Source organism: Lemur catta, chromosome 1, assembly GCF_020740605.2.
Source record: "Lemur catta isolate mLemCat1 chromosome 1, mLemCat1.pri, whole genome shotgun sequence".
Lineage (NCBI taxonomy): Eukaryota > Metazoa > Chordata > Mammalia > Primates > Lemuridae > Lemur > Lemur catta.
This window is the reverse complement of record NC_059128.1, coordinates 230,958,213-230,981,129: the sequence shown is the minus strand read 5'-3', so window position 1 is coordinate 230,981,129 and position 22,917 is coordinate 230,958,213. Positions and strand designations below refer to the sequence as shown.

Below are 22,917 nucleotides of genomic sequence, written 5' to 3'. Positions count from 1 at the left end.
AGGCCTGGGGACCTCTGGGCTAAAGAAAATATGAGTAATCTTTACAGCATTCTTCAGAGAACCTCAGGGTAGCATCAGAAATATTTGTCATGGGCCCCCAGTGAAGGTCAAACCCTAGATGGGGTGAATTTCCATACCTCGGTGGTCTTGCTTCAACGATTTCTCTGCTCCGTTGTCAACCTGTCTCTTCTCCTTACTTGCAGTATATCCCAGCAAGTAACAACAACACCCCAATCCATGGCTTTTATATCTACTACCGACCCACAGACAGTGACAATGATAATGACTACAAGAAGGACATGGTGGAAGGTGAGAAATGCCCCTGTGTGATGTGGTTTCCTCCATCCGCTCGGGGTCTGGGCATTGGTGAGACCTGGTAAAGCGTAAAACACGGGCCTGGTGTGACACAAAGCGTCCGTGCCCTGACTCCTCCCTAACACCCTCAGGGCTGCCACTTCACTAGTGCACACACTGCCTTCCCATGGTGGTGGGACAACAAGGAACAGCTCCTCGAGGATTCTTCACCCTGTGCCAGCCTGTGGCACTGTCCCCTACACACAGCCCTATCTGAGACTGACTGTGAGATCGGGGCCAGGCAAACGACATACATGTCACCACACAGACTCTCTCTCTCCCCCAGGGGACAGGTACTGGCACTCCATCAGCCACCTGCAGCCAGAGACCTCCTATGACATTAAGATGCAGTGCTTCAACGAAGGAGGGGAGAGCGAGTTCAGCAACGTAATGATCTGTGAGACCAAAGGTGATTCTCTTTGGGCTCTTCTCGCCCTTCTTGCTGTTCCCAGCAAACTAGGGGCCAGTCACTGTTCCCTGTGCCATGCTGGGTATCTCTTTGCTAGGAGGACTTCTTATTTTCCAAGCATCTCCAGACTTTATCATTTTTTCACTCTTCTGTTCATTTGTCCGTGCCTCATTCTAAGCCTGAGTGGGTTGCCATCATGGTGACTTCAAGGAACTTGGGAATTAATTCATCTGTGAACTCACAGGATAGATCCCATTCTTAGCTTGGGAACTTTCTACAGTTACTTTATTCCCGAAGTAGCATTTGGTGCTTATGTTGGTCGGTTTGTGTAACTACAACCCCATGAGATGGGGAGGGAACTGAACGTCGGGAAACTGTATACCTTGGCCAAGGTCATGCCAGTTAGTGGTGGAGCACGCCTTGGACCAGGTTTGTCTCACTACAGGCCCTGGCCCTTCCTCTGCACTGAAACATGTTAAACGTGTTCACGTAATAACTTGTTAATTTGCATGTCGGTCAGGGCGATAGATATCATTATCTCCACTTTACAGATACTGAAAGTGAGATAAGCAGCTATATCGCAAAGAACATAATCAGAAGATCACAAAGTAGTGGGAATAGAAACAACACATCTCCTGTCACTGGGCAACAGCCTTCTCTCTCCCGCCTCCCATTGCTTTCGGTCACTCAGCAGATACTTAGCGAGCACCTGCGGTGTGCACTTGCCGGCCTATGCTGCCACGTGCAGTGAAGGGGCAGATAGGTGCCCGGCCCCAGCCCTGCAGCAGCCTGCACAGAGCTGCACCAGGGAAAAGGACAGAGGCCTCAGAAAGCCACTGCACTGGCCCTTTGGGAGCACTGACCTCAGGCTAGAATGAGGAGGGAGTGGGCTGGGGGACAGGCTGTCCAGATGGTTGGAGTGCCCGGCACTGGGAAGGAGGGGGAGGCAGTGCTCAGGGAAGAGGCCAGAGACTCCGTGTCCGGTGGTGGGCACTGGCCACGCCAGGCTGTGAGGTGCAGGAGGGTCCCTGCTGGATTTGTGTGTGGAGGTGGCCCCTGGCCAGGGTGTGAGGAACACGCTGAGGGGAGAGAGCTGGGCCCTGAAGTTACAGGAAAGAGAAGGGCTGGGCGTGGGTCTCTGTTCTGAGGAGGGGCGGGCAGGACCAGGACTGCTCGCTGGGGCTGGGGGAGAGTGGAAGGAGTTAAAAGTAGGCTGCAGTTTCTGGCTGGAAGTACCCCACAGGTGACAGTGCCACTTACTGAGTGGGGAAGGCAAGCGGAGAAGCAGGTTTCATGAGAAAGGAACAAGGTCAGACCACCTGGAGACTTACGGAATCTCTGAGTCTTTGGCGACATTGAGACGAAGTGTCCGAGAAGCAGCAGGTCTCCTGCCGCAGGGGAGGGGCCCGTGGGGAGACTGACTTGGGGGTCTTTAGGACAGAGGGGGAAGTCGGGGACTAGGTGAGGTCACACACAGAGGGTATAGGCCCAGAGGCGGCAGGAAGGTCTCCCGGCATCTGAAGAGGCAGAGAGCAGGGAAGGAGAAGTGTAACAAGCAGCAGCAGAGAGGCAGTGAGGAAGTCAGACAGGGGAGAAGATGGCTGAGAGTCAGCGGTGCCAGCCACGCCCCGTGACAGCGAAGCCCAGGTGAGGCGTGGACAGCCTTGACCCTTCACCTGTGAACTGGCGTCTCACGGCTGCTGTTTGTCCTAGTGGGCCCCAGAACGCCTGTCTCCCTGCTCTGTGACCCAAGCTAATACCTAGGACTTCACCTGTCTCAACCCACCCAGAAGTAGCAAATTTTGGGGTCAATTCTTCCATTGCCAGTCCTTTTGCCGGTTTCGTGCATTTTAACTATTTTCTTCCCAAAGTTCACCAGTTATTTTTTCAGAAAACACTACACCACTTCTGCCCAAAGGACCCAGTTGGACTCTTGTGCTTGTCTCACAAACGTCTCAGGTCGTGTTGTGAAATACAATGTAGTACCACATTTCACGTTAGATGCCAATGTCATGCTGAGTATGGCCACCATTCGAACAAGGGATTTGGAGGCCCTGTCTCCTGAGTTTGACCTTGTTTCCTACACCCATGGAACTGGGGTATTTTTTTTTTTCCTATTTGTTGTGAAGGAAATGTCAAAGAAACAGATGCTGAAGTGAGTTTTGTCCACAATTACAGCTCGGAAGTCCTCTGGTCAGCCCGGTCGTCTCCCGCCCCCAACTCTGCCCCCGCCGCAGCCACCCCCTCCTGAAACCATGGAGCGGCCGGTGGGTGCTGGCGCCATGGTAGCACGCTCCAGCGACCTGCCCTACCTGATTGTCGGTGTCGTCCTGGGCTCGATCGTCCTCATCATCGTCACCTTCATCCCCTTCTGCTTGTGGAGGGCCTGGGCTAAGCAAAGTGAGTGAGTGACCCTGCTCCACAGCAGGGGGAGGAGGCCGGGAGGAGAGAGGCGTCTCCAGCCCACCCAGGGGGCTCCAGCCCAGGGCAGGGTCCGTGGCAGCTGAAGCCCCGGGGTGCCCTGAAGAGCACCCAGCGTCTGGGCCGCTGCCTCCCGGCTCACAGACCTCAGTGAGGAGAGCAGAAACAAGAGGAGGTTAACTGTCCTCTCCGCTGCTCTGCAGCTTGGTGCTTGCCTGGCTCCATCGTCCTCTAGTGTCTGAAGCTGCTTCTCTGACTCATGTTCGTCAGTTGGCTGCCCTCAGCTGTCCCCCTCATCCTGGGCTAATCTGGCTTTTAGTCACCAATTTCTGGCTTCACATGGCAACATACCTGGCCAATTTGCCTCGTTTGCCAAATATTGCACCTCCTTCCCCCAAACCCTGGCTGCTGTGTCTCCCCACCCTTCGCCTCACTGCGGAAGAGTCCGGATGTTAGGACGAAGTGGGTGACAAGAAGGAGATTCTGAGAGGGAACGTTCTCCTTCCTTGGGCAGGTCAGCGCCCTGCCTGCGTCCTTTGGCCGGTGTGGTCAGGCGGTTCCTGATGTCCAGGTGGGGCTTTCCCAGCTGCCCCCGGTCGCCCTGGCCGATGCCTGCCTCTGTCCTCTGTCCTTGCAGAACACACAACAGACCTGGGCTTTCCTCGAAGCGTCCTCCCACCCTCCTCCTGCCAGTACACTATGGTGCCATTGGGAGGACTCCAGGGCCACCGGGCCAGCGGACAGCCCTACCTCAGTGGCGTCAGTGGCCGGGCCTGCAGCGGTGGGGTCCCTGTGACTAGGGGCTGCCCAGGCGCGAGGCCCCAGCAGCACTGCCCCGGGGAGCTTGAGCAGGTAGCGTGCTCCTGGGTGTGCGGGCAGCAGGCGGGGACACCTAGTGGGGAGTGGCTGGCGGCCCCTTGGGGCGTCCTCTTCTTGCCTCTCGTCCTGGGCTGTTGGTCCGGGCTTTCTTGGGTCAAGAACAAGACATCCTGTTGATCGGCGAACACTGGAAGTTACCTGGACTCCCTGACATGACCTTTTCGTTCCTCTTCCTTTTGAGCAGCAGAGTGACACCAACAGCCTGCTGAGGCAGAATATTCTTGGCAATGGATACAACCCCCAGAGTCACCAGGTCATCAGGTAACCAGGCCCCTCCCCACCCCTGCCTTTTGCTCCCAAGCCCCAGAGCCCCACTTTCTCTTCAGCTCCTCGGACCCCAGGCAGTCCCCGCGAGCCGAGGAGTGGTGCTGCGCTCAGGGAGGCCGGTCTGACAGCCCGGCCCTGTGGGCCGTTCCCTAACGGGTAGTCGTTTTGTTGCAATTATGATGTCCTTGCTTGGGGCCATGGCTTGGCTCCTCAGAACCCCCCTCCCTAGGCAGGCCAGAAACACCCACATACAACTGACTTTGCCCGCAGGCCCCTGGACATCTGGCTTCACTCACATCCTCCCACGTGGAGTAGCGTGGAATGGACTAGAATTATCAGTGGAAACAATGGTGTAGTGCACTTTATGCTCCGAGGCCCCTCTGAGCCCTTCTGCCCTCAGACAGGGAGGCAGCCAGCAGAGGTGTGGGGGGCCAGGCCCCCTCTGCCCCACCTCACTCCCGGTCTGGTCTTGTGCCATGCAGGAGTCCCAAGTCTAGCCCGGACGAGGGCTCTTTCTTATACACGCTGCCTGATGACTCAACTCACCAGCTGCTCCAGCCCCGCCAAGACTGCTGCCACCTCCAGGAGCAGCCGGCTGCCACGGGCCAGTCAGGCATGAGGAGTGTCCCTGAGTGTCCTGGACTGGAAGCGACATGGGGCCCCCCTTTTCACTCAGGTCAGTGCCGGGGATGACATGAGGTGGGCATCCACCACCCAGGAGCGATTTGGAGGAGAGAGAGATGACGGGGCGTGGAGGGTGGCCGACCACTCTGCTTCACCGCGGAAGGCCCAGTCGGTCTACGGGGTGACCCGAGGTGGGTCCTACTCTAACATGACAAGCTGTGGTCCTCAAAGGCTGAGAATAAGGACACATCTCCATTTCAGAAGAAGAATCCCTTTGGTCTCTGCATTTCAAGACCATTTACAAATTCCTTTTGCATCTCATCACACAAAAAGGCATTCTCTAATCACTCCAAAATACCTTGCTTTGTTAGGGCTTGTCTCTTAATTAAGGAATAAGTTTGCATCAGTCATTTTAAGGAGCCAGGTTCTTACAGACAGCATCATAAGTCTTTGTGCTTCCACAGAACTTTTTCTCCAAGAGGCTCGGGGCCACTCATGCCACCCTCATCCCACTGTCTCCGTCTGTGCCTTGGAAGCCAGTGGGTGCTTGGTGAGGGCACAGGCCAGCTCAGAGGACTGGCTGATATTTATTAGCCTCTCTGGTGTGCATGTCCATTCATTCACATGCGGATGCTGGGCCCTGTCTCTGGGAGATTAAACTCTAAAAGACCTAGAGCCAGACCCAGCATCGTTAAAACTGGACCCTGCCAATCTGGGGTGAATGCCTTGTGCATGGGATGATTATAACCAGCAGCCACACCGAAGGGTGGACCAGCAGCCGGAACCTCGAAAGCAGGGTTTCCCCCTACATTTCATGGGCTCTGCTGACTTCACAGGCAGCTGGGGTGCAGGCTAAGTGCTTGAGTCTCCCATGTCGGGGAGAGACCTTGGAGGGAACATAAACGCCCTTCAGGGACAGTGTAACCAGTTCCCACCAGGGATAGAGAAGACCCAGTGCTGATGCCTCAGTCAGTCTAGATTTTAATGTTTCCTCCTCTTTCTCCCCCGCAGGGACCCCGTGCTGCTTGAGCCTTGTACCAGTTGAAGAGGTGGACAGTTCTGACTCCTGCCAAGTGGGTAGAGGAGACTGGTGTCCCCAGCACCCCCCGGGGGCCTACGTAAGACAGGAACCTGGGATGCAGCTCTCTCCCAGCCCACCAGTACATGTGTCCTTTGAAACACCACCTCCCACAGTCTAGGCAGAAGCGAATATCGCAGAAAGACTATATATTGTTTTTTTTTAAAGAGACAGAGAAAATTGGTATTTATTTTTCTATTATAGCCATATTTATATATTTATGCACTTGTAAATATATGTATATGTGTTTTTATAATTCTGGAGAGACATAAGGAATCCTCCCCGTTGAGGTACAAGAGGGAAAACAAAGAAGCCACAACATAAACAGGAGTGGAGCAGGAACGAGGAACACAGACTGGCCAGAACACGGACTCCTCACTCAGAACCTCTGCAACCGCGGGAGGCTGCAGGAGGCCCACGCAGAAGCCGATGGGCAAGAATCCGGCTCACGGTTCACGATGACCACGAGGCAGAGGGAGGGCCATGCTCTCACAGCCTGGGGAACCCATGAAGGCGGCTGGAGCTGGGGCCACGGGAAGTGTTTTCCTAAGATGCCCATGAGAACAGACTAAGATGTGTACAGCACTATAAGCATTAACAAACCTTCCAGAATCAATAATCTGTGGCAGCATATCTCTGTAAAAACAAACACTGTAACTTCTAAATAAATGTTTAGTCTTCCCTGTAACCTTCAACTTAGTCATATATGAGTCAGCATTTTCTTTGGATGTTAGAGTTCGGTCTTTGAGCATTTGAAGAAAATACCCACCTGCTTGTGACATTTTCAGATCCATCAAGAGATGAGATCTGGAAGAGGTAGCAGATGTTTCTCCTTTTTTTTTTTTTAAACATGAATGCCAGTTATGTTTTGATTAATGCACAATGTACTATTTAGTCCAAAAGGGAGACACTATACAACAGGCAAGGAAGGGCAGAGTCCCTTCCAGGTCGCTTACTAACCAGACCTGCGGTGAAGCCTTGGCCATACTGAAGGAATGAAACTAACCTTTTCATATAGGTGCGTGTGTTGAAGACCAAATATTTTCTCCAAAATACCATTTAGTTGAGTGCTATGCTACCTACACGTGAACATATTGTGCGTGATAAATTCACTTCCTTTCTTTCCAAAGATACACCAACATTGCTGGAGTAGTTGACTCACCAGTTTAAAACCAACATTTACTTACTGTTGTCCAACCAAAGGATCAACCATACATTCTTTTTTAAATTGAACTAACTTTTTTAATCTGCAGAACTGGAACTAGACAGAGACTGAAGCTTGCAATGAGAAACTTAACACACTTTAACTGAGTTTTTTTGGGGGGAGGGCGGTGGTCCCAGGTGGGAATGTATTTTCTAGATTTCAGCAATGTTGGGTTACAGATGAAATGCCACTTGAGACACTTAATCTCTTTAAGTCATGCCAGACCCTGGCTTCTAATCACAAAGATTTTGATAAACACGATCCTAGAGAAGGCGAAGGAACCGAGTCAGACTCTTAACTGTTTGGGACAACTGCACCCCCTGCTGGCCAGAAGGAACACAGCACCTGTTCTTCCTTAGACTTGTATTCTTTTCCCATCAAACGGCTGTGAGAACTCTCATGGAACTGTAATGTGATTTCAAAAATGAAAAGTAGAATTTTAAAAATTAAAGCAGAGCAGGGAAGAGAAGAAATAAGATGTTGTGATTTCAGACACAACCTGGCATTGAGCGCACAGAAGTCACTTCTGGAGCGGGCAGGGCCACTGCTCTCAATCTTGGCTTTGCTAATCCAGGAGCTCTCAACTCTGTAACTGACCTTCTAGCCCACTGGCTTTTTAAAAATCTCCTTTGTGTTTTCTTCTTGATGATCTAAGGTAGTTGCCAAAGTGAAGTTTGGTAAATTTTTTATTGAAGTGATATGTAAAACATCTGCTTTCTGCACAGCATGGGATTCACAACAACACTGAATGGCTTTAGCTCCCCCCACAAAAAAAGTCCCAGGGAAGAAAAAGCACTTTTGAGGCATGTTAAATTAGATAAATGTGTATATTTACCTTAGCCGATTGCAAGAAAGAAGGAAAAGCTTAGGACAACAGGCTTTTAAATTTCAGCCCAGAAAATGAAACAGCTCAGATAGTCAATTTCATTTTATTTTGTATTTCTTTAGGTTCAGGTTAATTATTATCACAGTGCCTTTTTAAAGCTTTTATTTAGTCAGCAAAGGCTTGCTATCGGAAGAGTAAGACCTGGTCGTGGGGAGCTGAGGGGCGGGGTGCAGAGCTGAGCTGAGGCTCACGGGCCGCTCCCAGGGTGGCCCTGACAGGACAGGCTGACTCTGGAGAAACAAGTAACTTCTTTGAAGTTGTGACAGAGGGACTGGACTCTACAATTTCTTTTTCTTCCAATGCTGAGATTGATCAGGCCATGATACTATGGACAAGAGTTCAAAATAGCCAAAGTATGTTAACAGTTGATCCACAAGTAACTCAGCATGGGCTGATTTTTTGGCCCCACCTCAGAGGTGAGGTTACTCCTCTGAGAGCACAGGAGGAGGCAGACAGCAGTGTGACTGAGCAGGATGGCTTTCCCAGCCACCTCCTGCACAGGCTGCACTCTTGTGGTCTTTTTTATTATTATTATTATTATTATTATTTCAAAATTTTTAAGGAGGTACAAACATTTAGGAGACATATATTTCATTTGCACTGCCCAAGTTAGAGCTACAGACCATGGGCACCACACCCATTAGGTGTGTATTTCCCCATCCTCCCTCCCCCCTCCCACCTGCCCGATCCCAGTGAATGTTACTTTCATATGCGCACATTAGTGTTGATCAGTTAGTACAATTTGATGGTGAGTACATGTGGTGCTTATTTTTCCATTCTTGGGATACTTCACTTAGTAGAATGGGTTCCAGCTCTATCCTGAAAATATAAGAGGTGCTATATCATCATTGTTTTTTATAGCTGAATAGTACTCCATGGTATACATATACCACATTTCATTAATCCACTCATGTATTGATGGGCACTTGGGTTGTTTCCACATCTGTGCAATTGTGAATCATGGTTTTTTGTTTGAAGCTAAACTTCCCAAAGACTCAGTCTTAAGTCTAGACTAAGTCTGGAACCAAGTAGAAATGAAACTAAAGCTATCAATATACCTTTTCCAGTCAAAAATAAAATAATTGAGTGTTAATTATCTTGTCAAATCCCAAACATACTGAATGAAGCCCAAAATATTATAGAATTAACTAGTGATATACTGTAGTTCAATTTGGGGAAAAATAATAATCCTGATTAGTTTTACTCTATGTTGAAATACAAATGAAATCCTTGACATGGCTCTTCTGTGGACTAAATTCATTTTTACTGCATTTATTATAGAATCACAGATCTTCAGATGGGAAGGAGCCTCAGAGTTGTTATAGATTCTTCATTTGTCAGACAATAAATTAATCAAAGGAAGATTAGGTAACTTCTCTTGGTCCTCACAAGTACCAAGGGGATAGATAGTATCTCCTTAAGATCTTTCTTGGAGACAATCACTCTACCCAGACAGTTATTCATGTGTAGCCAGCCCCACCATGGTGCCCAGTGAGCCTATTCACACTCTATTTGGTCCCCTCCCACATCACAGCAGGTTGGCAGTAGTGATGCAGTGTCACTTCTGAGAGTAGGTTATAAAAGCCTGTGGCTTCTATCTGGGTCATTCTCTCATGCTCTTCCCTTCACTCTTGGATCATTCCATCTGGGAGAGTCATGTGGGCAGCCCCATGGGGAGGCCCACATGGTGAGCAACTGAAGCCCCCTGCCAGACACCAAGTGCATGGGTTTGGAAGTAGCTCCTCCAGCTCCAGCCAAGCTTCAGATGGTGGCAGCCCCAGTTCCCAGCATGACTGGAACTCCATGAGAGACTCTGAGCCAGAGACACCCAGCTAAGCTGCTCCCAGATTCCTGATGCTCAGAATCCCTGGGGTTTGATAGGGTTTGAGAAAACATGTGGGGTGAGATAAATTTGTTGTTTCAAGCTAAATTTTAGGGTAAATTTTTACATGGCAATAAATAAGACACTCAAAGCTATGACTAAAACACATTTTTAAAAATACTTCAAAGGCACACACAGTTTAGGATACACAGCAAAGAAAGTGATAAAAGGGTGCTCTCCAGTAGAGAAGCAATCGCCTCAGAAATTAATGGTGACAGGTACAAACAGTAAGCTATTCTGACCTCTTAAATAGGGGTATAAAAGAATCTTAGAGAGACAATAGACCAAGTGGCCACCTCTAAGAATATTCTAACATGCAAAGAAAGCAAGTCCTGTCGATAATTTGGGGGTACAGGTTAGCAGGCTAATCACAGGTTAGGAAGACTTGGTATTGCTGAGTTGTTTTTTATAGTTATGTAATATTGCCTTCATCACCTTTCTTTCTCAGTGACTAACCTATCTTGGGACAGCCTCAGTTGAGTAGCTCATTAATACAGACTCATAGAGCTCTGAATCTAAAGCACTATGCTATGTTACTAACAGGACTCCAAATGTCAGTCCGATTGTTCAATGTTTGCAGTCATGAATTTCAATGATCACTTACCCCCAAACCAAAAGGATAGTCTTAAATTAGTTTAAAATGTTATGCAAAATCAAAAGTGTTTGTTAGAGATAATCTCTCAGAGGGATGTAAATCTATTTCATTACTTCCTGATCTGTAGCAAAACCAGGAAATGACCCAAGTAAAATCTGGAAAAAAAAAAATGGCACAGACATGAGAAACTATACTTAGAATAGTTAGAATTCTGATGGAGTTGCAAAAATCTTCAGAGAAAAGCCTCCTCATTGACCATTTTGCCAATGATACTCCTCTGCTCCACTCAGAACTGAAGTCTCCACTCAGAAGTCTACAAAAACCATGGGTGATTCAGGAAGCTGGTTATTTTCCTTTCTCCCAACCAAAAGCAAACCGCTCTGCCAAGTCTGTCTACATTTTCTGAATCCTGAGCCCTTCAAATAACTGCTTTATGAAGTCAACTATGGCAAAATTTGAATTTGCATTTCTTATTCTATAATATTGTTGGCAAAATAATTTGTCTTTTATGCATTTCTCTTAGGGCATACTAAATAACATCAATGTTTATATTCTAAGGATGCAAGTATCAAGAAAAGGAAGTTTTCTCATGGAGTTTTGAATGATAGTTTTTCTTGCCAATGGCTAAAAATTCAGAATACCTGAAAATGAAAATTTCCTAAAACAAAATATATTACAGATGCTTTCTTGCAATTGTGAGATACAGCTTTGTAAGACTTCATATTCAATTTATAATATGTAGTAGGTCCTAAACATCTAAAATGGTTCAGTTCTATAATAATTAGATGTTGAGTGCTTCATTCAGTTCTAAGATAACTAAATTGGAGAGAAATTATTAAAACCACATGACTGGATGTGTTTTTAGACTTTTAGGGTAAGTTCACCGTAAAAAAATAGGATTGTTGCAGGTGACAAGGAAACAGAACTTCTCTGAATTCTATCGGAAATCTTGGATGGGTTTGAAAAAAAACAGCAAACTCAAAGTTCCGTGGGCTCCATCTCATTCTCTTGTGAGGACCGAATGGGTGGGAGGATAAAGCCACCTTTCTTACGCAGAAGAGCAATCTCCTCCTTTAAGGCTGAAATCTTTTCTGTCTGCACTTGGATCAATTCAGTGACCTTCTCCTTTGCCAAGATATCTGCTTTCCGAAGGCCCTGGAAGGCATTGCCCTGTTGAAAGAAAATGTTTAAGCATCATTTGGGATGTGAAATTTTCCCTCTTCTTATACTGTGTATCTGTTAGTAGTGCCAGCCTAACAATCAGTTTAAATAAACAGCAACTGCTCCTTAATCTAAGGAGCCTTCAATTCCTCCACTAGAACCCCACCATTAAAATGTGCCTCTGTACTAATGAACAACTCTTCAAATGCAAATCCCTTTGGAAGAGCAGTGCTATAAGCTAGCTCTCAGTCATGCCTTACCTAGAGGGCTCATCTCTGGAATCATAAAAGATAAGGTATATCTTCCTTTTTCTATGCAGCCCATATTCTGGTGCCTAGAAAGAAATCTGTCTCCTCATCTGATTTCTCTCTCCCTGTCCAACCAACTCCTGCTCATTCATGCTTCCGATATCACTTTCAAGGAGCCATGCACTAGGTTGACCAATGGACTAGGTTAGAATTTCCTCTTCTCTGTTCTATCCAAACATCTATCATAAGTATACATTATTGTAATTATAAAATTGAATATTTGACCATTTAGCTTTAAAAAAAAATAGCAATTTCATATGGTTTGACCTAGATGCTTGTTCGATATCTATCATTCCTGCTAGATCTTGTGCCTTTTTGAGACAGCACCCCATGTAACTGAGTCTCACCAGTGCACCCAGTACCTCCCCTAGTGCTTGTTACAGAAGGAGATGCTCAGTAAGGTGTGAGTACAGGAACACATCTGTTAAAGGAGAGACATGACATTGACCTAGTGCCTACTTGGTGCAAGGTGCTTTACATACGCTCTCTCATCTGATCCTCACAACTCTGAACTAACTCAGTGTTGTTAATCCAGTTTTACAGATAAGGAAGCTAGACCCAAATTCACGGACTGGCCCAAGTCACTGTATTATTAAGGGCTGGAAGCAGGGTTGGAAAAAGTTGCCTGCAGCCAAAAGTCCATGATTTTTCCATTACCCCTATTTACTATGGCAGACCTTCGTAGTAAGTAAGGGTTACTCAATACCCTTCTGCCTCTTCTCCCCTGCTCACCTTTATTTTAGAGGTTGTGAAAACTAAACACTAGTCCTACCCATTTTCTCTTCCAGCTAGGGTGGCTAAGTGGATGTAATCAGAAAACTTTTGCACTCTTAATAAGAAGGACAGAAGAGGCTTGCGCATGGTATGAAACAAAGAGCTGGAGTAGCTGTCTTGAGACTTTAAAGTCTACACTGAGAATCGCAGGTACCGGCCCTGACATCAGGGGCCCATATGCTAAAACCTGTAGTCATCTCCCTCCAGATTTCTGTCAAGTGAGGAAAAGGACTCCTATTTCTTTAAGCTACTCTCAGTGGGGCTTTGGTTACTTGTAGCTAAAGCATGCCTGATATACGAGCTCATGCCACGTCATTCCAGTTGGTCACTTTGAAATCACCTTAAGTTTCCCCTCATTCTCCTCACCATATTCAATCAAATTTTGGCTGTTCTTACTTTGAAATATCTTTTGACACTTGCTTTTTTGTTTTTACCAACTACATCCCAGTTCACACCTTGATGTTTGTAAGAAGCAATGGAGTCAGCTTTGGAGGCAGACAGACCTGGGTTTAAAAACTAATTTCACTATGCGTTAGCTCTGAGCGCTTCAGCAAGTTACGTAACTTCTCTGAGCTTTGGAAAGTAGTGTTTTGGGGATTAAATGAGATATCCCATGTAAGGAAACTATACATGTAAGGATATGCTACGTAAAGATACACTATATAAAGAAACATATACTAGTAATTTCCTTTCCCATTCAACTAATCACCCACCTCTGAGCTCTTTCCTCACTAATGCATCTGGACTGATCAAAACACATCAAGTCAACAAATGTTTGCTGACTGCTTAGTCTGTGAAGATTTTCTTTATTCTCCACTCAAAAATTCTCCAATGGATAAGAGGCCCTCGATATTTAAATTTTTGCCTTCCTTTCATATTTAACTTCTAGTTATAAACCTCCCAAATCCTCTTATTCACTCCTCACAGAATAAACAGTATTCTTTCTAACTTTGGGACTTTTGCTTAGGCCAGGGAATTCTTAAAGTCTAGCATTCATCAGAATCACCGGGAAGGCTTATTAATGCAGATCGCTGGGCCCTTCCCGGAGAGTATCTGATGCAGGAGATCTGGGGTGGGGCCCAGGAATTTCCATTTCCAACAAGTTCCCAGGTGATGCTGATTCTGTTCTTCAGGGGACCATTCTCTGAGAACACCTGGCTTAGAGTTTCCAGGGTGCTTAAAGAAAATATAAAGCAAAGAAGTCCAAGAGAAACTACTGGCATTTTTGCAAATAATATTGTAAGCATGTGACATATAGTTTAGACTATGTCATATAGGTTTTAGGTTCCTTAAAAGGCAAGGCTTGAGTCAGGTGAACACTTATTAATAAATAGCATTCACCATGTACTATGTATTAAGTACTATGTTAGGCTCACTAATATTTATATAACAGCAAGTTGAAACCCACAAAAAGTAACAAGCATTTAAATAAGGTACCATGTAGATCCCACAGTTCAAGATGCCCACTTCAGGTCAAATGAAATAAACAGATTGGAAATGGATGTTAGACACCAAACTCAGGGAGTATACTGGCATCATTATTTATACCTAAATAACATCCCTCTTTAGAAGCAAGGCAAACCCTATAGATCAGGGTTCCCCAACCTATGGTGAATTGTATAATTATTTCATTATATATTACAATAAATAACAAGAGAAATAAAGTGTACAATAAATGTAATGCACTTGAATCTTCCTGAAACCATTCCTCCCACCCCAACCTCCACCCCAGTCTGTGGAAAACTTGTCTTCCATGAAAATGGTCCCTGGTGCCAAAAAGGTTGGGGACCACTGCTAAAGACTGTACTTACATAAGTTCATGGTACCCAAAGGCATTCAATAAAGCTAGTGCTTCAGGCCCACTGTAATGTGGCTGATACCAACTCAGGGTCCTCAGGGACCCAGATGGCTTGGAAGTGGTCCAAGGTCAAGGTTTGTTTAAATGTCAGCACTTGCCATTCTTATGAATAGCCACCCCTACGGAACTTTCTCAATTCTGAAAAAGGGTCTGAAGAAAAGGAACACACCTGCTGGTTCTGTAGTGTATTCAACCGAGAATCAAGTTTCTTCTTTTCAATACATAAATCATTCATCTGATGAAGCTTTTTGGTGTGTTCTTTTGTCTTCATCATTAGTTCCCATCGTACTCGTGCAATCTTTTCCTACCAGGGAAGGAAGATGCAAAATAGATTAAGTGAATAAGCGAGGAGATACAGAAAATGAGTGTCCAGATTGTGTCAAAATCACCAGGCAAATGGAGCAATATGCACAGATCGAAATGTCATCAGAAGCCAATAGGAAGACGCAGCCAGGAACAACTGCACTGGGTCTGCTTTGATTAAAGATAAGAAGAATGTAAGTAAGCTCAAGGATATTTGTGGGTAGAAATAAGATAGACACAGATTGCTCTATGGGTGAGGAATGAAACTAATGTGCAGACTTTTACATACTCATTACGTAAAAGGAAGGATGATGATTTAAGTGGCAAACTTTCATATATTGCTCTTTCCCCAGTGTTGGCCCAGGATCCTTAAGGTAGATGGCTTGAATGGCCATACATCTTTAGAATGCCTTTCTTTTGTCCTCTTTTTGCTGCAACAAATTATTTTAGATTGCACAGATTATCTCCAATAGTCCTCTTACAGGGACCAGTTCCATTAAGATGAACACTTAAATAATTTGCTTCTTCAAAGTACAGTGGTAAATCTTGGATTAGCAAAGATGAGACTGGGCCATTGGACAAGATAGCACTTAGGAACCTCTGCTCCTACCCCATCTGCTGATGGGATAAGACAGGAAATCGGAGAGGTCATAATGATTTGTGGGCTTATTAAATCTTTGTAAAAGCTTCCATCTCTGAATCAGGCTGGAACCAGAGCACTCTCATCTTATGGCTCAGGGACACAGGTTCTAAGGCCCTACCAGCCAAACAGTGTATGCACGGTTATAAAATGTATTACTTAGAGATGATTTGTAATTTCCAAAATGGAACAGCATGCAAAAGCTAATTCTAATATAATTAGAATCCTCAGAAGATAGCATTCCATTTTTAACACTCTCAGAGAATTTATAGATTAATGTAGGCCTCAAAGTGGGTCTCTCTATAATCTTTCATCCATTTTGCATCATATTTATATGCAACCTGAACTCCTAAACCCGATGCTGGTGCTTTCACTCCAAGACAGACAAGTTCCTCCAACTAAGTGAACGGTAAGGAAGCCGAGACAGGCCTCAGACCCCGGGGAGCCACACAGAACTCACAGACCCGGCTCCAGCCGCACAGCTGCTTCCCAGGAACCACTTACAGCTCACCAGGACTTCTTCCTTCCACCCCGATTCGATTCGATCAAAGCAGATCACCTGCCCTTCTCCTCCTCACCTCCCACATCTTCATTTCCTTTGCATTCAAGAGCTCCTTTTGAAGTTTTCTGATCTTCAGTTCTTCAAGTGTTGTATTAACAGAAAGCGTCTGAAGGGCTTCTAGGTCTATCACTCGGCCAAACTTGCTGATCATTAGTTGACGGACCGTTTCTTCCATTTCTAAAAGAAGACAGTCACTGTCTCCAGCTGTGCCATGGCTCCCATTATTAAATGAACAACCTATAACAATAAAATTCTAGGGAACAGCGTTTGCAAGATAGTAAAAGGTTTTACGTTGCCAGTCGATTTTTCCTCTGTGACTTTTTGCCTGACGCTTTCCTCATTTAAAATGCCCATTTCAGCACTGTCTTTTCATCTTCAAAATCCTGTGTAAAACTGACTTATTTTTCCCAGCTGGCTTACATGCTCGGATCTGCCCCTCGTCAGACTGTTAGCGGGCTCCAACTGGATTATGAACTTTTCAATTTTTTAAAATTATTGAGCTTTAGAGCATCTAGTGTTAGGAACAGAGCAGACACTTAATAGAAGTCTCTGGCTTACTCCAAGTAAAAATAAAGTCCTTACAGTGGTGCCCGAGGCCCTGCATGGCCTGTTGGTCCTTGTATCTGTCCTGCCTCCTCTCCCGCCTGTGCCTCTCCTGCTCACATGCTCCACTGCAGACCAACTGGCCCCTCTCTGCTTCTCAAACATGCCAGGGTCACCCCCATCTCAGCCCCCTCTGTCTGGACTGCTCTCCCCCAGAGAGCCACATGGCTCACTCCTCCCAGCCCACTTCTGAAAGCTGTGAGACGAGGGAGACTCATTTCCTGACGCTGAGGCTGGAGAACCCCATCTCAACAGGTATGTCACCTTCCCCTGCCTCCTGTGGACCTCAGCGCTCTCTTTCTCAGTCCACCTTAAGTTTTTCTTCTTATCAATTACCTCCATATATTAATAACATGCAATATCTTTTACTTTTGTTTATTGCCTTTCTCCAATGTGAAAACACCAGAACACTAGGAGAAAATTCCTCTTGTGGGGCTTGAGCTCTCCAAGAAAATATAGTCTTGTAACAAGACTTTCTCAGTCACCAGACTGTCCCCCTGTCCCCTAAATGGAGTTTGAAGGCCCTAAAATGTAACAAGATAGTACAATCCTTTTTTTTTTTTTTTTTTTTTTTTTTTGAGAAAGGGTCTTGCTCTATTCCCTGGACTGGAATGCAGTGGCATCATCATAGCTCACTGCAACTTCAAACTCCTGGGGCTCCAGAGATCCTCCTGCCACAGCCTCCTGAGCAGCTGGGACTACAGGCGTGTGTCACCATGCTGGGCTAATTTTTCTATTTTTTGTAGAGATGGGTTTTCACTATGTTGTCAGGCTGGCAATTATAGTGCAGAAATGTGTATTCAGGCAAATTGTTATAATGAAGTATAATAGCATAATTGGCATGGCTGGCTGCCACTTTGCATGATCCAGGCAGGGACCATTCACTTTCTCTCCTATGTGAGGAGTGCCCCGTGGACTAGCATGATGTGGTGGCCATAGTAATCAGTGATGCAAATGCAGTGATGGACTAATTATTTGCATGTGTGCCACCCTGTGGCTGCCTGCTCAATAAGAGCAGGCCCCTCAGTAAGAGGCCCCTCTCAGTAAGAACCTCGATTCCCCTCAAGTAGCCCCAAATAAGGGGGTGCCCTCTCCCACGGCAGCCTCATATACTAGGACATGTTCTCTGGTCCTTGCCATTCCCCTTGTGAAGCCAGCCTAATGTCCTTCTCCCAAGCTGATTAGACTAGCTAGCACCCACTGGGGACATAAAGGCTCTGGAACACTCACCACCCACCTTCCCCCTAGCCATAAGCTCTGCCCTCCCTGGAATGGAAAGAACCTACCCCTTCCCACCCCCACGTTCTAAGCTCTCCTCATCTTCCCTGTGGGGTCTAGGAATGGAGAAAGGCAACAGCAAACTAACTGCAGTGTTACCCATCACTTCTAAGCCATGTAGTCCAGCAAGCCCACTTCTGGGTATATTTCCAAAACTATTGGAAGCAGAGAAACTTACAGATATTTGTACACCCAGGTTCATAGCAGCACTATTCACAATAGCCAAAAGGTGGAAGCAATCCAAGTGCCCATTGACAAATGAGTGGATAAACAACATGCGACATATACGCATAAAGGAATATTATTCAGCCTTAAAAATGAAGAAAATTCTGACACATGCTACAACATAGATGAACCTGGAAGACATTCTGTTAAGTAAAATAAGCCAGTCACAAAAAGATAAAGAATCTTTATTCTACTTATATGAGGTACTTAGAGTAGTGAAATTCGGAGAGACAGAAAGTGGAATGGTGTTTCCAGGAGTTAGGGGTTGAGGGAAATGGGAAGTTATTGTTTAATGGGTATGGAGTTCAGTTTGGGAAGATGAAAAAAAGCTTTGAACATGGATATGGTGATGGTTACACAACAATGTGAATGTATTTGATGCCAATGAACTGTCTACTTACAAATTGTTAAAATGGTAAGTATATTTTATATATTTTACCACAACTTAAAAAATAAATTTAAAAATTATTAAGCCTAGGCACTGGGCATGTTGGCTCATGCCTGTAATACTAGCACTTTGGGAGGCCAAAGTGGGAAAATCACTGGAGACCGGGAATTCAAGACCAGCCTGAGGAAGAGCAAGACCCTGTTTCTACAAAAAATAGAAAAATTAGCCGGGCATGGTGGTGCATGCCTGTAGTCCCAGCTACTGGGGAGGCTGAGGCAGGAGGATCTCTTTAGCCCAGGAGTTTGAAGTTGCAGTGAGCTATTATGACACCAGTGCATTCCAGCCCAGTGTTAACAGACCAAGACCCTGTCTCAAAAAAAAATTAAGCCTACAATAAAATATCGATAAATTAAAATCAGGCAGTATTGTTCATCAAAGCTACTATAAAAGTGAAAACACTAAAACAGGAGAAGATATTTGGAAAACACATAACCAACAAAGGTTAATATCAAAAAAATAAATTCCTACGTATCAATTTTTTTTTTTTTTTTTTTTTTTGAGACAAAGTCTCACTTTGTTGCCTGGGCTAGAGTGAGTGCCGTGGCGTCAGCCTAGCTCACAGCAACCTCAGACTCCTGGACTTAAGCGATCCTACTGCCTCAGCCTCCCGAGTAGCTGGGACTACAGGCATGCGCCACCATGCCCGGCTAATTTTTTCTATATATATTTTTAGTTGTCCAGATAATTTATTTCTATTTTTAGTAGAGACGGGGTCTTGCTCAGGCTGGTCTCGAACTCCTGACCTCGAGTGATCCTCCCGCCTCGGCTTCTCAGGGGGCTAGGATTACAGGCGTGAGCCACCTTGCCTGGCCCCTACATATCAATTTTTAAAAGGCAAACAAATCAATAGAAAAATGAACAAAATACATGAACAAGCAATTTATAAAATAGGAAACATTAAAGGCTCAAAACATACAAAAAGTGCTTACTCTCATTAGTGGTTAAGAAAATGCAAATTAAGAACATGAGTTATCACTTTATACCTTCTGATTTGGCAAGACTTTGAAGCCTAATAAGATTATATATTTTCAATGATGTATGTAGCTCAAAGGGAACTCTTATGTACTATTGATTGGATTGTAAACTTCTGGGATACAAGTTGGCATTATCTTTTAAAGTTAGACATTTATATGCCCTACAACCCAGCTGTTGTACTTACAAGAACTTTCACAGCCAAATTATCAAAGCAAAAACAACCTGAAACAGTCTAAATGCCCACTGTCAGGAGAAGAATGAATAAATTTTAGTATAATCACATGATACTGTATTTTACAAAAATGAAAATACAGCTACATGCAATAGCACATCTGATCTTAGAAATATAATATTAACTGAAAAAGTATGTTTCAAAAGGCTACATATGGTATTTTTATAAAGCTCTAAAGCAATATATTATTTAGGAATACATATAAATGTGTTAAAACTATTTTTTTTTAAAGAAAAGGAATGCTAAATACAAAATTGGGAATAGTGACCATCTCTGGATGTGGGCAGACAGAGAATGGGATAGAGAGAATGCACACAGGTAGACACTACGGTATTGGTAATATCATCATCAGTAAGTTAGGTGGTAGGTTCACAAGATTCATTTTGTTGTAATATTCCATTACTTATACATATGTTCCATTTATCAAATATTATAAAAATTATTTTAAAAGATAATTATCTTTGCACTATACATCTTACATACCTCAATTCCAGGAGAATTAAAAACACAAATGTTAAGAACACTACTATAGAAAAATATGTTTTAAATTGACAAAATTTGTACATATTTGTAGTACACATGTTGTTTTGAAATATGTATATGCTGTGGAATGGCTAAATTGAGCTAAGTAACATGCATCACCTCACATCCTTATATTTTTTGTTCTGTGAAAACACTTAAAATCTCCTCTCAGCGATTTTTAAGAATATAATACATTGTTATTAACTATAGTCACCACGCTGTACAATAGATCTCTTGGGCATATTCCTTCTGACTAACTAAAATTTTGTATCCTTTGACCAGTATCTTCCCAACCACCCACCCTCCCCTGCCACCAAAGACCCTGGTAACCACCACTGTACTCTCTGTTTCTATGAATTCAACTTTTTTACACTCCACGTATAAATGAGATCATGCCATATTTGTCTTTCTGTGCCTCCCTCACTTATTTCACTTAACATAATGTCCTCCAGGTTCGTCCATGTTGTTCCATGTGACAGGATTTCCTTCTTTTTAAAGGCTGAATAGTATTTCATTGTGTATATATATCACATTTTCTCTATTCATTCATCTGTTTATGGACACTTCGTTATCTTGGTGATTGTGAATAATATTGCAACGAACATGCGAGTGAAGATGTCTCTTCCACATACTGCTTACTAACTTCATTTCCTTTGCATATGATACCAGCAATGGAATTGTTGGATCAAAAAAATCTTTATGGCCTCAAAATAGGAAGGGATTTCTTAAACATGACACACACACACACACACACACACACACACATACAATGCACAAACCATAAATAAATAGATGGATAAAATTTACTATATTAAGATTTAAAACATCTGTATTCCAAAAAGATACACTAGAAAAAGTAAAAAGGCAAACCACAAACTAGAAGATTTGAAGTGCATTTAATGAACAAAAAGAATATATTTAAAACTCCCTAAAAATCAATAAGAAAACAAATAAAAAATAGAAATGAAAAATGGGCAAAGGATATGACAAGCAAGTTACAGAAAAGGAAACAAATAAATGGCAAATAAATGTATGTAAAGATGTTCAACCTCCCAGCAATCAAGGAAACGTGAATAAAAACCACAGTGAAATATAGCTTAACATCCACCAGACTGGCAAAAATATTAAAGTCTGATAATATCAAGAATTCCTGATAACATGGCACCTGGGCAATTCTCACACATTTCTGGGGGAGGATAAATTGGTTCAATAACTTTGGGGGGCAACTTGGCAATACCCAGGAGAGCTGAAAGTGCACAAATCCCCTTATATCCCACAGATCCCAGTACCAGGGAGTCATCTGCTCACACATGGGCACGAGTAGATGTTTCCAAGAAGGTTTGCTGTAACATCGTGTGTAATAACAAAAAATTAGAAATATCCATAAACAGGAGACTGAAGAAGTAAACTCTTTTATATCATACAATGGAATATTACAATTAGAATGAATAAATTCTCTGTAGCAATATGGAGAACTCAAAAAATGGTTTAATAACTTAACCATAAAATGGTATAAATATCATCGTAGTTAAAAATATGCAAGGTAGTTCTATGTATTGTGCGTGGATACACACATATGCACGCGTACATACCTGGTGGGTACCCCTGGGGAAGGCGCAGCAGAATAGTATTAGAAAGAGAAGGGGCTTCAGTTATATATTCGATGTTTTATTTCTTAAGATGGGTAGTGGGTACATGGGTGATATTATTCTACATCTTAATCACACACAAAGAGAAGCAGATTCTGTGATAAAGGAGTTCTCCTTTTAACATAGGAGAATGATCTTTTCCTGGTATCAGGAGAAATGGTAAGTAGTAAAATGCAAAGGTGATCTGATGACTGTTTTCACAGCTGGAAACTGTCGCTTGATACCAATAAATATTCCCGCTCTTACCAATAAATATTACTAGCTAGGCCATGGGCTGAGATACTCACTATTTATAGTTTTTGTCATCTCCCTCTTTTCTTGAGCAAGCCGTTTACGTCTCTCCCGCCATTCTTTGTTAAGTTTTTGTTGCTTGGAATTCTCCTCGTGGAGCTGTACGATTCGTTCTTGCAGCCGTCCCAAGGACTGGTTAGAGAAGACCAATGTACCAGAAAGATCACTAGGTATTTCTCCAAGTACCACATACTCTATCTGCAAAAACAAAACCAATCAAAATCAAAGACAAAACTGACAAAGAAACAAACTAAATGTAAGGTAATAGAGAGCATAAGAGGATTTTTCTTTTTAAAAAGCACAGCTTCTTCTCTTAACCTGACAAAAGAAGATACAATGAGCCTTTTCTCTCACTGTTATGTATTCCTGCAACTTAATGTAAGTTGCAAGTCAAGTCGAGAGTGGAAATGAACAGAGAGTGGGGAAAAAGAGAAAATATTTTCCTGTTGTGTTTACCTCCCTCCATAATAAGTAGAGATTAAGTGAAGA

The 22,917-nt window shown here is 44.1% G+C and overlaps 2 protein-coding genes across 13 annotated transcripts in view; one reads left to right on the top strand and one right to left on the bottom strand.

The window, feature by feature from the left end:
* BOC (BOC cell adhesion associated, oncogene regulated) overlaps positions 1-6,720 on the top strand; it is a 72,134-nt gene extending 65,414 nt beyond the window's left edge. For 6 of the 8 annotated variants that reach the window (XM_045540280.1, XM_045540277.1, XM_045540281.1 and 3 more), the window contains 7 exons: positions 204-309; positions 641-763; positions 2,942-3,163; positions 3,822-4,036; positions 4,248-4,324; positions 4,813-5,006; positions 5,966-6,720. In XM_045540280.1, coding sequence (XP_045396236.1) covers positions 204-309; positions 641-763; positions 2,942-3,163; positions 3,822-4,036; positions 4,248-4,324; positions 4,813-5,006; positions 5,966-6,153 — 1,125 coding nt within the window. In that variant the 3' untranslated portion in view covers positions 6,154-6,720. Of the gene's footprint in view, positions 1-203; positions 310-640; positions 764-2,941; positions 3,164-3,387; positions 4,037-4,247; positions 4,325-4,812; positions 5,007-5,965 lie in introns of those variants that run through there. The other 2 variants (XM_045540282.1, XM_045540283.1) reach the window with 2 other exon arrangements.
* Positions 6,721-10,849: 4,129 nt separating this feature from the next.
* CFAP44 (cilia and flagella associated protein 44) overlaps positions 10,850-22,917 on the bottom strand; it is a 94,551-nt gene continuing 82,483 nt past the window's right edge. For 4 of the 5 annotated variants that reach the window (XM_045540270.1, XM_045540274.1, XM_045540275.1 and 1 more), the window contains 4 exons: positions 22,425-22,626; positions 16,222-16,382; positions 14,870-15,004; positions 10,850-11,769 (listed from right to left, as the gene is read on the bottom strand). In XM_045540270.1, the coding sequence (XP_045396226.1) occupies positions 11,578-11,769; positions 14,870-15,004; positions 16,222-16,382; positions 22,425-22,626 (690 nt within the window). In that variant the 3' untranslated portion in view covers positions 10,850-11,577. The remainder of the gene's footprint in view (positions 11,770-14,869; positions 15,005-16,221; positions 16,383-22,424; positions 22,627-22,917) is intronic. The other variant, XM_045540271.1, reaches the window with a different exon arrangement.